General features: G+C 49.1%; 1 protein-coding gene across 1 annotated transcript in view; it reads right to left on the bottom strand.

Moving 5' to 3' along the window:
- The window catches only part of Gna12 (G protein subunit alpha 12), a 79,129-nt gene that overhangs the window by 27,140 nt on the left and 37,144 nt on the right, over nt 1–14,845 (bottom strand). The window contains exon 2 of the mRNA XM_032886332.1: nt 8,106–8,321. Within this exon, the coding sequence (XP_032742223.1) occupies nt 8,106–8,321 (216 nt within the window). The remainder of the gene's footprint in view (nt 1–8,105; nt 8,322–14,845) is intronic.

Below are 14,845 nucleotides of genomic sequence, written 5' to 3'. Positions count from 1 at the left end.
TGTGTGTGTTCACTGAGCCACCTCTCCAGCCCCACAAAGCACCTTTTGAATGCTGAATTTAGTATCTAGCAGTTTTCTTCATGCTAACTTATAAAACCATATAAAAGTTGAGATTATGTCTCCATCTACCCCATCACTCATTGAGATTTCTCTTCTCACTGTAGAATATATCATGACTAATTATGCTCTACATCTGCACTGTTTTTTTTTTTCTTTTTTTTTTTTCGGAGCTGGGGACCAAACCCAGGGCCTTGTGCTTGCTTGGCAAGCGCTCTACCACTGAGCTAAATCCCCAACCCCTATATCTGCACTGTATCGTGAGCTGACAGCATATTCCACAAGGATCTGTGGTGAAGCACGAAACACCGCGTATCCCTCCCACAGTGGTGGGTTTCTAAAAGTGTCCATACTTGTGTTGTCTATGGTCAATGAAATGCAGGGAACCGTGTGCACCAGAGCAGGAAAAGAGGCTTCTTAGTAGCTTGAGGCCCAAGAAGAACACACAGCCCAGCTTTCTACAGCTTTATCCTCAGGAAGAGCCACCTCACAGAAAAGTCGCAAGTCCTACCCTCCCGTGTAGGCTGAAGCCATCAGTGTTCCCATTTCCCATGCTCTGGACAGGTCATTTGCAGGCTTTGTCCTTCCAGTCCTTCCAGGACTGAGATGTTCTGCAGATGCAGCATTTAGTCAGTGAGCTTTTAGTCCCAATGGGAACAGTAGATTTTAGAGAGCGTACGTACCTTCTGAGCTGGGTGCGGTGATGCACCTGTAATCTTCCACTCAGGAATAGCTACTAGATGGGCTGGGGCCTTCTCATCGCCTTCAGCCCTCTTACCCAAGAGACTTACTCTTTGTTCCTTCCTTCCTTCCTTCCTTCCTTCATTTTAATTTGACCGCCCTCTGCTCCAGCCAAGTCTTTCCAGTCTTTACTACACCACCCGAGGTCCATCTTGCCTGCCTGCCTCCCTGCTGCTCTCTGAACCACCTGACCATCCCTGAACCACCTGAACTCCACAACCCTTGGCCTTTCTGGGAAGCTGTTCTAATTAGGGCTAGGCCAAGATCACAGGTTGATGGGGCACCATGGCTCCACTGCCCTCAGATCCCTGACCTGGGCCAGTCAGTGGGCAGGGACAGAGGCTGGGCAAACATGCTCAGTGATTTAAAGAGTAAGAACAAGCACTGAGTTCCATGGCTGTGCCTAACCAGAGCAGAACAGTCTGTTTACTGTCTCTGCCCACATATGACGGTCAGATTCCCTAAGAGCAAAGGTCTTGGCTACTACAATTCCTAACCCTCCTAAGAACACTAGACCACAGTGGCTCATCTACAAGTATTAGTGGAGTAAGATGACTGAAAGAGATGGACAAGTACACCTTGTGCTGAGCTCCATCAGCCCCTGAACCACTTCAGAGACGATGTTAGACACAGAGATAGCAGAATGACTCAGCAGAGTCCAACTGTGGCCTCTGCAGTTTGGGCTCAACAAGTCACACTGGCTTCCCAGGCCTCAGATTAGATAGGAAAGGCCCCAAAGGGACAGTGGCTGACGTTACCAGACACCTCCTCCACTGCAGTCTGCCTTGGTGACAATTTGCCAGCTGAGGAACAATGTTTGGTTAACTGCATTGCAGGTCCAGATGATGTGACTTGAGGGCTGTTGTTGGACAGGGCTTCTGGGAAGTCACCAGTAGAGCAGAAGGGGGATGCCTGTCTGTCTGGAGTATAGTGTCATGGTTATGCCCTAAAGCAGGACTTTGAGATTTTTGTTATGATGGGGAGAAGATATCCAAGCTCGAGTCTTTTGGGGACAGTAACCAGCTTGGATGGAACTGCAAAGGCCCCAGAAAACTCATTCACTATGCAGATTCTGCACAGTATTTTCTGAAATGTTTGACTGTTCCAACATACAAGAAACACCAAGGCCAGGCTATGCTCATCAGCTCTCCAGCCTCTCTTCCTTCAGTTCAGAGCCTGAACTATAGTATATGTTAAAGAAAACCAAGTCAGTGGACTGCCTACACAGCAGAGGAAAAAACAAACCACCCGGCCTGCAGAGGGTACACTGGATGGTGAAAACACTGGACTAACCGAGCCCACAGGGAGCTTGTTGTTTCCCATGGAAATGCGGCTACTTTAGGCCTCACTAGTGCTGCACAGAGTGTTTCTACGAGGGATGAACAGTCAAGTCACTGCCAAGTCAATCATAGCTCTTTGCTATGCACACACAGCAGTGAGCAGAGAAGACATTTTCTTCCCGCAGCCTCAGCAACCATTACAAAAAGCTGCTGCAGCTACAAATGTCCACTTCTTCCTTACCCCAGCTGTTAGGAACCCTCTGGCTCTCCTGGAGGACCTGGGTTTGGCTCCTAGCACCTATGTCAGGCAGTTCACAACTGCCTGTACCTCCAGTTCCAGGAAATCCAGTGTCCTCTTCTGAACTATGAGGGCACCTGCACTCACATGGTACACACACACACTCAAAATAATAATCTTTAAAAATGTAGAGGAAAGCACTTTTGTTTCTTAGTGTACATATGATGTGTATGCACAGGAGTGTGAGCATGAACATTTGTGTGCCATAGAGTGTGTGATCAGAAGACAAGTGTCTGATCTCACCCTCTAGCTTGTTTAGAGACAGTCTCTTGCTCACTGATATGGACTCCAGGCCAGTCGGCCTCTGGGCTTTGGGGACCCTCCTGCCTGCCTACCATCTCACTGGAGTGCTGGGACTACAGACCACCATGCCTGCTTTTTGTGGCTGTTCGGGATTCAAACACAGGTTCCCATACTTGCTTGGCAAATGCTTTATCCATTGAGCCCTCCCAAACCCTTGCAGAAAAAATTTTGAGAGTCAATTAAATAGTATCGATCTGCTTAGTGTGGTGTTTTATGCCTGTAACCCCAGTTTGGAGAGTGGCTAGAGTTACAGGTTAACATTAAAGGTTAGGAGGAGGAAGCGGGAGACAGGGAGGGACACGCCAGCCTGGTATGCTCAGTCCCTCAGCTGGGGAGCCTGTGACTTTCAGAGCAGGATGATGCCATCTGTGCTCACCACTGCACCTGGTGCTGTGCATCTCCATTCACACTGCTGAGTCTTAAGACAGTGCTTCTGCCACACAACCACACTCTTCCCACATCTGAAATGCGCCAGAGCCAGGTGAGGTAGTGTAGGCATGGCATCCCAGGACTCAGGAGGCCGAGGGTGGAGGAGCATGAGATCTATGCCAGCCTGGGCAACTTAGTGAGAGGGTCTCAAACTAGAAGATTAAAAGAAATCTAAGGGTGTGGTTCAGGGGCAGGGTGCTTGCCTAGCATATGCAACGTCCTAGAGTTCCAGCCTTAGCACCAGACATGCACACATGTGTATGCATGTGTGTTTGTGTGTGTGTGTGTGTGTGTGTGTGTGCGCGCACGCGCGTGCGTGCACACACACACACACACATCTTATTTCCAGAAATCAGGAAGCCCTATGCTGTGACACCAGCTGACCTCTGTAAATGGAGTCCCCTACTCACACCTTCCAACATCAACAGTGCAGAACTTCCAAGAATGCTCGGGGTCTTGCCACTCTGAATAAGAACTGACTGGGGTGAGTGACTCCCAGTTCAGTGACTTCTCTCAATATCCAAGAGGAGGGCAGCAGGAAGTACTCAAGGAGAACACAGAGAAATCGGCCTCCTTGTCTACTCTGGTGAGGCCTCTCCAGCTTCTACACAAACTGCCTGGCTGGAAACAGTCATGGAGAAGTCCAGAGAAGACACAGGCAGATGTGCAAACTCCTGGGCTAACTGCTGGCCCATGAGAGTGAAATGTTCACCTAACTTCTGGAGATAAAGCAGTCATTTCATTTACTTGACTTCCGTGACTTCTGGGGCACATTCTGAGTAACAGCTGGCGAATGCTGACCTAGTCATCCTCCCTCTCAGGACCTGTTCTGGGGAAGCACAGTATGGAGCATGCCAGTTAGCTAGACTGGGAGCAAAGGACATGGCAAAGCCTAACCAAAAACTGCACAGACACAAGTGAGCGGTAAAACTGCTGCAGCAGGTGCAGCTCTCCTGCCAGCATGGCTGCCGTCTCTGTCTCCTTCACTTCCAGCACCTCAGAGGAGCCTCCTGGCTGCAGATGAGTCCACATTGCTTAGTATGATCTCCATGGTCACAGCACAAGCTCTGCTCCACTCTGCATAGTGTACAGACTGAGGGACCACTGTCACAGCAGGAGGCCACCCGCCTCCCCCATCACTCTGGGTCTGCAGTCATAATTAGTGGTGCATACATATCAGACAGTCCTGCTGACACCATTAGATGTCAGACACCAGTCCAAAACAAGCTAGCCCTGTGGAGTGAGGGACCGACCTGGAACAGTCCAGAGGCAGTCCATGCCCCTAGGCTTATTCTTCAGCCTTTGAGCCCTGTCAGCTCCTAGCCAATAGTCTTTCTGTGAAAATGACTGGGAGGCAGTCCAGTAGGTTAAGAGGAGTGCCGTGCAAGCATGAGCGCCTGGGATAAATCCCCAGCATGCGCGTCTGCAAAATCAAAAAGTCAAGTGTGGTGCACACGCCTGTAAGCCCAGCACTGGGAGTGGCAGAACAAGGGATGGGGTTTGAGGCTTCCAGGCTCAGTGAGACAAATCATTTGAAGGAATAAGGCAGAGAGTAATAGAGCTAGACACATGCCATCCTTCCATGGCGTACATGGGCACATATATCCACACACATGTACATTCACCACACACAGATGCTGTATGATCACATCCATAACCACTGTACTTATAACAAAGTCTTCTGTTCAGTGTCTTGGTATGCTTCCTCCCTTCCTGTGTTTTATTCTTTTAAAGATTTAAAAATATTCTCCCCCCAACCCTCTGTGTGTGTGTGTGTGTGTGTGTGTGTGTGTGTGTGTGTGTGTGTGTGTGTGTACACGGCAAGCCTTGTGGTCAGAGAAGCACTTTCAGACTTGGTTCTCTCCTTTCAACACGTGGGACCAGGACAGAACTCCGGCTGAGCTGAGCCATTTTACAGGTCCCTTCATTATACTTTAAAAGGTGAGATGAAGCCTAGAAAGGCCATCTTCCTCTGTCACTGAGGCACAGGCACATTGATGGCAGTGGATACCAGTGTGCATGTGGCACTAGGGATGGGGACAAATCAATACTGACTCAGTGTGGAAAGGGAAGATCTCATAGCTCTCTCTCCTTAGAGGAGAAAAGATGTCCCAGGATGGTCACCAGTCCCAGCCTTTTCTCTTCCTCTGTGTGACAAGACATCTGAGAAGGCAAAGGACAAGGAAGCTGTCACTTAGCAGAATTCTCAGAGCAGTAGGTATGGAAAGAGCCCAAAGCTCAAATGGCTGGGATGTGGCCTGGGACTATACTCTACAAGTGCCATGCCAATCACCACATGGGAACAAGGGCGGCTCAGCACCACCGCTCAGTCGCTTTCCTACAAGAAAAATACAGATGTGTACCAAGTTTAAGGATGAAACACGCATGTACCTGCAATCTATCAGACAGGAAGTCAACCCTGCCTCACTGGCCTGTAGTTAACTTTGTCTCAGAAATCACAAGGTGACCTGAAGCTTCAGCTGAAGCAGGTGACGGAATAGGAGATGACTGCTGTCCCTCGTGAGGGCAGCCTTACCCTGGCTGTTAGCCATGTTATACCTGCACTGGAAGCATTGTGGACAGACACAGTTTGGTCTACAAGCTGTGTCCCTAGCACTTGGTTCGATCCCCAGCCCTGTACTTGGGTGCCCACATCACCATGGGTACACAGTCAATGTTGAGTGTGTGTTTAAGTGTGTACAGGGAGGAGTAAGCAGATGGGAACCTGAAGCCCTTGTTTCTCAGTGACTCCCCTTTCTGGGCTTTATTTCCATGTTGCCTGTCTAGGCCAGGGATCCATCCCAGCTCTAAGACACCGTGCCCAGTGGGACAAGGCAGGCGACATCTGATCAGAAAACTCTACTCTAACTTCCCAGATGAGGAACTTACCAAGCAGCCATTGGAAATAAGGGCTCTGGATGTCCACACCTCCTTGCCTGGTGTACCCTGCACAGCTGGATTAATCCCACTTCAATTTCAGGTCTGAAGGACTTGATGGGGAAAGGCCCAGTCAATTCACACTAAAGTATAACTTGTAGGCCTTTCTCACATTCCTAGCCTGTGAAAAGGTTTTCCCTAAGGCAATGACCGGTGTCATCTGTCCTTGGTTCAGCAGTTAACGTGAGCACACGCAGATGGACAGGGCTGGTTAAAGCACCGTCTTTACCTGGCTCGGTGTGTGCACCTGGCCCTGAAGCCAGCCTCCAGCTACAGTCTCTGCCTCAAGGGGGAGAAAGACGACATCTTTACGCTCTGCAGAAGGACTTTAAAATAGCGTGTAGAGGTTGAAGGCAGGGCTGGGAGATGGCTTACTGGATGAAGTACTTGCTAAGTAATTATGATTCCAGACACCATGGACACTGCACAGGTATGGTGACCCAATGGCAAGCCCCTGAAAGGCAGAGATGGGATCCCAGGAACAAGGTGACTTGCTACATTAGTCAAACCAGTGAGCTCTGGGTTCAAACAAGATGCTCTGCCTCAATATATATATGAGGGCAGCAGATCGCTCAGAGGTGGCGTTAACAGGTGTTTGCAGGATGCTGGGATCTGACTTCCAGTTCTCACCCTTCCTCAGCAAAGACTCCTATCTGTGGAGCCGTCTCTCTGGCCACCTACCTCATCCTCTTTTTTTAAAACCCAGGCTGCCCTTAAGCTCACAATCCTCCTGACCACTGTAGCCTGGCTGTGGGAGATGTCACTGTAGGACTGAGCCGGAAGGAGTGTGAGGGACAGTGAACCGCGCCTCACAGATGAACGAGGAAGCACAACTCAATGAGAAGGCATGACGAGAGACGGCATGACGAGAGACAGAAGCAGACAGTTGAAAGAAGAGAAGACACAGGGACCTCACGGATGGGTCCAGGCAACTTCAAATGAACCCTAAGGAGATCAGCTAACCCCTGAACTGTCTAGAGTGGACGCCACTCTGTGTGGACAGTGGGAGCCCTCTCACTGCCAGAAGCAGCACAACCAGTACAACTGCCACTCCGGGAAGAGTTTGATGTCACAGTGTCTATCTGGAGACAGATATGCCTTGTGACCCACTGGCTACATTCTGAGGTGGACATCCTACAGTCAGCTTAGAGCATGTACACCTGGAGACAGATAAGAAGGTCACAGCAGTTTCTGAAACAAAACAGAAACATACAGAAAGACACCAGTGAGAAGCCACAATTGTGTGTCTGCACAATGAAACAGAAGAAAGCAGTGGAAAGAAACCACGGAGGGTAATCTAAATGGGAAAAAAGCAAGTTACAAAAGAAAACTGTGTTGTTTTAAAATAAGTAACTATTACAGCAAAAGCATAGAAAAAGGCTAGGCATGAAGGAGGTGGAACAGGACTCTGTTTGCCGGGAGCAAAGACACAGGAAGGATATTGAGGCCCTGACACATGATGAGCCGCAATTGGCTGGCCGCACACCTCTCCTGGTTACTGGACAGATCAACACGCCTCTTTGAAAACTGCCAGTGCTGAAGGGCTGCTGCCCCCTGCAAAGCAAGCAGGCAAAATTCCCAACTTTTCTGCCTGTAGACTACGCCCTTAGCAGTTGAACAGGTACAATGATTAGCCTTTCTGGGATTATAGACCCCTCAGTGGAGAGAACAAACCTGCAGAGGTTAGACGGCTGCCAAGGGGATCAGAGGGCACCTGTGACCCATGCTGCCACCTTGCTGGAGGAAAAGCTGCTTTGAGGGTAGGCAAGGTAGCCCAAACAACCAGAGTCCCTGCGCTCTGCTAGTCTAGACTATGGTTAGAACCTTCTGCTCTTTGTGTCAAAAGAAGTGTGCTCTCCCTGGAACCAATGAAGCGGCCAGGTCTCCTGGTAAAATATCGTTTCCTTTGTTTGCCTGACCCCCACCCCCAAAGCCAGACTGTCCCTGAGCATGAGGTTCTATGCCCCAGCCTCCTGAGTGAATATGGGGTGACAGGACTGGGTTTTAAAGGAAATTCTCAGGGGGCAGGATTGGCATGTGGAAGTCAAAGGCTCCCTCACCAGCTGGAACTCGCTTCTGCGGCTGAAGGCTTCCCTGATCCCGGAGTCTCTCCAGAGTGCGCTCAGGGCTGGAACGTAGAGCTGGAAGGTGGCAGGCTCCACAGGCAGCCCTGCCTTGTTCTCGAAGGCCATCAGAAACATCCCGTGCTTCTCGTTCTCAGAGTGCTGCCAGGGAATGCCGAGCTTGTCCCGAGCGTCTACAAGCACCCTCGAGCCCTGGAAGAAGAGAGAACAGAAGGTTTAACTGTGCTCTGAGTCCACAGTGGAGACCCCTAACACTGACTGCCACACCAGGACACTCACAGGCCATCAAGGTTGCAGCCAGTGCATGTCTCCTTGTCTGTCCTGGCATGAGTGTGTCAATTCTCAGGACCACAGCTAGAATCCTCTGAGAGGAAGGCTTCAATAGGGGAACTGCAGAGATCAAAGTAATCTGTGGGGGATTTCCTTGATTATTAGTAGGAGAGCCCAGCCCATTGTGGGCAGCACCACCCTGGGCAAGGTGGTCCTGTGCTGTATTAGAAAGCGAGCTGAAAGAGCCAAAGAGAGAAGCAGCAAGCCATATTCCTTTATGGATTCTGCTTCAGTTCCTGCCTCGACTTGCTCAAAGATGTACTGTGACCCTCAAGTGTAGGATGAACTAAACCCTTTATTCCCCGGACTGCTTTTGGTCAGAGCATTTCATCACAGTGCTGGGGAGGAAAGTAGAACAGCCTATAGTGACAGGCAAGGCTCTCCTTCAGGATCTCCCTCCCTCCTGCCAAGGCACTGGGATGGAGCAGCGGCACGGGAAGGGAGTGCTAGCACATTTAGCCACAATGTCCTAGGGCTGTCAACTCCTAATAAGATACAACTGCTTGTCCCAACTCAAAACACGCAGGAAGTCATGCACATAGGCAGCGAGCAACCCTGAGACAGGAAAAGACAGAGCTGCGTGTGCTGAGCCCACCCCGCAGGAGCCGAAGCCCCATGCCTGTTCCTCTGTGCTGCCTGCAGAAACTGCTGTCCAGTCTTGCAATCATTTCCTCAGTGTTAAAAATACACCGAGTGCTTCCCTGCCCTTCCCTCCCCTCGCAGACAGGGTCAAGGGGACAGAGCAGGAGCCTAAATCAAACAGTGCTAGGGGACGCCTGGCCTGGAAGAACCCCATCTCAGCAGAGGCTTCTGGTCACCCACCCTCTCAGACCACTGCTTCAAGATTGGCCAGGCAGAGCCTGTGAGGTCTGCACTGAGTGCCTGAGGCTCACTCAGCTCTCTGAATAGTCAGTACTGTGCAGAGTGGTGGAGTCACCGAGAAGGCAGTGGTAGGAAAGACTGCCTTGCTTGCCTGCCCATGTGTGCGTGTGTCTGTATGTGCATGTGGGCACATGTGGTGGCTGTGCTCTTATGTGGAGGCCACATGGAGCCTGCATCCTGCTCTATTGCTCTCCACCATATCCTTTTATCTCAATGAACCTGGAGGAAGGCTAGCAGCAGTAAGCCCAGAGTCCTCCTGTCTCTATCACCACAGGGCTGCAGTTACAGGTCCAGTTTTCATGTGGGGGACAGGCAATCCAAACTCAGATCCTCACACATGCACAGCCAGAGCTCTTACCCACCAAGCCAACTGCCTGCCTGCCTGCCTGCCTGCCTGCCTGCCTGTCTGTCTATGAATGAGGCAAGGACTCAGGCAGTTCAGGCTGCTCTTGAACTGTGTAACCTCCTACCTCCACCCACTGAGTGCTGGGGTGACAGCATGTACCACCCCATTTCACACAGTTTTAGAAAATGAAGTACCAGCTTTATTGTGCTATATGCATGTGCTGCCTGATTTGCCCATGACAAGTGCATGGCTCCATGGTTTTAGTTGTCCTTTATCCTAAAATACCTCACCCTACCCGAAGGCAGGCCTTCACCAGCTATGTGTCTTCAGATTCATAGCTCAACTGCAGCCTTGGGCTGATGCTGTAGCTTCTGCTCTTGCCTTGATCCGCTGAGGCAATGTGGAGATAGCTCAGCCTTTCCGACGGGAGTGCCTTGTGGAGGTGTCACCCCCTTGGAGTTGGGATGATTGCACTCACATTATCATTCACTCAGCAGTGAAGGAAAATATTTGCCAGGCATTCAGCTGACAAGAGTTGTGTTAAGAATTTATAAAGAATACTCAAATCTGGAGTGGTGAGATGGCTCAGCAGGCAGAGATGCTTACTGACAAACCTGACAACCTGAGTTCAATCCTCTAGACCAACACGAAGGAAAGAATTGACTCCCTCAAGCTGTCTTCTAAGCTCCATAATGCAACATCCCACCCCGTCCCCGGCACAGTAATAAATGTAAGGAGAAACTCAACAGTTTCTAGCCTAGTTAGAAACTGGGTGACGGACATCAAGGGATGTCAGAGAGCAGGCCCAGCCAACGAATCAGCAGATGCCCACAATAGTCAGCCTGGGAAAGCAGACCCATTTACACAGGGAAGATCCAGCACTGGGTGAGGGTGAAGGTGCTGAGATATTGAGAAGCATCTCAGAAAACTAAACACATTGGGACACAGCCCCGGGAACTCCCTCTCAATCATCCATCCCAGAGAAATCAAAACCTGTTCACAAAAACCTTCACAGGACAGTGCATGCGGTATGAATGGTGGAACACTCATGCTATGGAATATTACTCAGCGATTAAGGAAAACGTGGGTTTAACTCTGGAACGGATCGATGGCATGGTAACCTGGAAGGACCTCAGGTACACTACTTTAAAAGATCACATTACACAACAGTTCACATGATTCTCTCCTCATCTCTAGGCCCTACAGAGTGTCCTCTGAAAGGAGGATGTGAGGACAGACAATGTGTGGTGGGGTGGGGTTGGCGATGGGAGGAAAGGATGATGATGACAAGGGACAGCACAGGCCCTCTGCAATCCTCACTGTGATGGTTATGCACAGTGTACCCATGTTCATTTCCTGGCTCTGCTACTGTACTGCAATTACGTGTGTCACAACAGTGGGGAACGCTGGCTGACACTGCTCAGACTAGCCTGGCAACTTCCTGCAAACCTATCATTATTTCAAATAAAAAGGCTTTAGAAAGTTCAGCAGCAACCATAGCAATTTATGCTCCAATGATGGGTCAGGGGACAGGAACTAGAGAAGTCAGAGCAGAAAGCAGGAAAGGTGAGGCTCCTCAGGTTCTAAAGCCCTAACAGGAGCTGGGTCTTCAGCAGATGGTGAGTGTGGCCATAGGGAAGTCACTCGGGGCTTCTGTGTCTGAGTAAGACCTCCACTCTACGGTCTCACTGCTCAGCTCACCACTACCTCTGGGGCCTTCCTGCCTCCTGCTTTCTCAGATCACACTGTCTTGTCTCTACCTTTCCCAAACGACAAAAGCCTGGAGGTTGAGAATGGAACAGAGATGACTCCTACTATGCACATTCCACAGAGGCTCCAGTGGAAGGCAGGAGGAGGAGGAGCCTGTTCTGCAGGCAATGGCAGCCTGGCAGACAGCTGCGACAGGATCTCAGCCTCCACCTGGAAAAAGAAAGATGCCAGAAGTTGACAGACTGGAGTCTCTAACAGCCAGAGGAAAGCCCCAAGTGACCCTAACTGCAGATTTAATCTGTTGACAGCTGTACATTTCAGTCAGTTGTGAAAACATAAATAAAGTTGTAAGCAGTTTGATGACTTCATCCTAGAACAACGGAACATTTTAAACTATTCAAAGGGCACCTTTAAGACAACTTATAAATCTAGCCATTTAAATGTTAAGTTGAGAACAGAGCCCCTGTCTGCTGGGCATGTGGATTTGGTTTTCCTTCCTTCCTTCCTTCCTTCCTTCCTTCCTTCCTTCCTTCCTTCCTTCCTCCCTTCCTTCCTTCCTTCCTCCCTCCCTCCCTTCCTTCCTCCTTCCTTTCTTTCTAATTTAAAGATAAGGATGTAAACTTGAAAATCCTGGTCTCGTTTCTAGTGAATTTTTAGCCCCTGGTCACTCAGTCTTTTTAGAGTAGTGAGCCCTGACTGAAGTCTTTCCAGAAAACACACTCAAGCTATGCTGGACACTGGAGGCTGGCAAGGAGACTTGGCTATAGTGGTGCACAAAGGCCATATTGGGTTTGGATGTGCTCTCACAGCGCATGTGCACTTGGAAAGCTGTTGGTTAAAAACCCACAAGGGCTGAGTGGCTAGCTGCTGGCTACCATCCAAATCAACGAGAGGCTGCCAGAAATGTAAACAGGATGCGTTTCTGTAAGTTGATGAATCCGGCAGGCAGAGGCAGCGCCTCTCAGTTCTCTCTGGAACCAGCAACAAGACTGTTCCCATTTGAAGGCCAGGGTGATGAGAGGGCAGAGTAAAGGCAGCCAGAACACCCCAGTCACCCATTTAGGACAAGAGGTAGATGGGACCCCTGGTGGCTTTGTCCTCTGCTTCTCTCTGGGATACACAAGCACATTATTCTGCTAGGAAAGCCACCCACAGAGTTATACCAGCAGCCCAAGGCAAAGAAAAGTGCCAGGCAATGGGAAAAGATCCAAAAGGCTAGAATGTGGCTCCCGCTCCCAGGGTGCTTTCAAAGATTCTCAGAGCAGGACAGAGCAGGGCCGTCAGATGGAGTCTAGAGATAAAGCAACAAAGGAAGGTCAGAACAATGGAGGGATAGCCAGAAATGTCACTGATGGTGGGAGGCGAGGTTTAAAGACAGATGATGGGCCAGCTAAAAAATCTGGAACCTCTTTGGTAAGAAATGGGGACAAACTAAAGGTTTTGGAAAAAGGGACATGAGATCTGTGGAAGGTGGGGCCTTCCAAAAAGGAGGGACAGAAGGCAGGGCTGATACAGAAGGTGGTCAACTGCCCCAACTGGAAGCCAAATAAAGGAGAAGGGCATACCACTAAGAGAACTCAGAGCAAGCTGGGGAGCAGAACACGATGAAGTTTTGGCAAACTTAAATTCTAATCAAAGTTTTCAGAAATAGATGGAGCTAGAAGCCAAACTGGATTTTGTTGAGTGAGGTGGAACAGGCCTGTGATCCCCACACTGTGAAGGTGGAGGCAGGAGGATCAGACTACGTAACAAAGTGGCTACCAGCCTGCGACACATGAGACTCTCAAACCCAGCACTAACCCTAAACTTCAAGGTTTATGCAGAGAAACGGCGTCACTGCCCATCTTCAACTGCCTAGAACCAGGGTTTGCTGAAAGTTAAAGAGAAGGGGATCTCGGGCTCTTCAGTTCTCCCCAAGCAGTGTTGAAAGGCTGGGTGAGAGAGCTCAAGCCCCATCATTCAGAGGCCTCCGAAAACCGCCGCCTGCAGCAGCTCACGGCCAAGTCCCTCCTTGCCTGTTCTCCCAGGTGTCAGGCCAGAAACCCTGGAATCTTCTAAACATTTCGCCAAATGTTATAAAGACAAACACAGAGGGGAAGGAGGCTTTCCTGTTAATGCGCTTCGCGCTGACAAGCAAGAGTAAACAAACACCCAACCACTCCGGCCCCATGTGCTCACTGCCTGTTTTCTGCTTCAGGCCTGTGAAATAACCTCCATGGTATTTTAAAGGAAGGAACTACGATGCAATAGTAAACATTGGAATAAACTCTTCCTACAAAGGTGCTTCATAGGATTTCTGCTCACAGTAAAGTGCACACACACACACACACACACACAGACACACACACACACACACACCCATCAGGAACACCAAACCTGAGTGAATACGTACAAGGCTGGGCTCTATCATATGCTCTTCCATAAGCACCGTAGGTGCAGGCCCTTGCTGGTATGCAGTCAACCCAGTAGGTTTAGGGGCAAATTTTAGGAAGAATGCTAACAGGCTGTCAGGAGGTATAGGCAGAAGGATAAGTAGTTTGGGGTTATCCTCTGCACAGTGAATTTGAGGCAGCCTAGGATTTAGGAGATCCTGTCTCAAAAACCAATAAGCATACAATCAATCTGATAACCTGGGATCATTTCCAGTGGCTGCAGAGGAAAAAAAATAGCAGGAATCCTCTTGATCTGGCGCCTATCTGACTTTCTTTGTGAGATAGTTATATTACAGCTAGCTAAATTATGGAATCAACAATTTGTCAATCAACAAGGATTCAGGATCAACCTGGATGACCTTCGAGGACTAGGAGGACTATGAGACTCCACTGAGTTAGCGTACTTCTAGAAAAGGATATATTAGTTTCTAGTTAAGCTCTATGGAGATGGTGCCTGAATTCTAATGGTTTGGCTTAAGATTTTCTAATGCCAAACAACCATGGTTGGTGCAGCAGAAATCATGATAGGTAAGACAGGAACAGCCTAGATACTTTATCCTAGAATAGAGAAAGAAAAATATGTTAAACGTACACGATATTTAGTCAATTGTAAAGAACAAAATAATGTCATTTCCAGGAAAAATGAGTGAAATTAGAGACTAGCATGTTAAAAAAATCGGTCAGACTGTGAATGTCAAAAAAAATTATGGAATTTCTGGGTTGAAATTTATACATCAAAAGCTAGAAAAATGGCTCAGCTGTTAGGAGTGCCTACTGATGCTGCAGAGAACCACAGTTCAATTCAGTTCTTCACACCCACACAGGGGGCTCAACCACCTCTAACTACACACACACACACACACACACACACACACACACACACACACACTTACTTTTGACAAGTAGTTCTAAAGTACTCTCCAAAAAGATTATAACAATTTATATATTGACACTTTGTAGCTTTTTTCACTGTTCTAATTTTCCCAAGTTGGATTTTTTTTTTTTTTTTTTTTTTT

Source organism: Rattus rattus, chromosome 16 (genome assembly GCF_011064425.1).
Source record: "Rattus rattus isolate New Zealand chromosome 16, Rrattus_CSIRO_v1, whole genome shotgun sequence".
NCBI lineage: Eukaryota > Metazoa > Chordata > Mammalia > Rodentia > Muridae > Rattus > Rattus rattus.
Note: the sequence above shows the minus strand (reverse complement) of the source record. Positions and strands in the feature narration are given on the sequence as shown.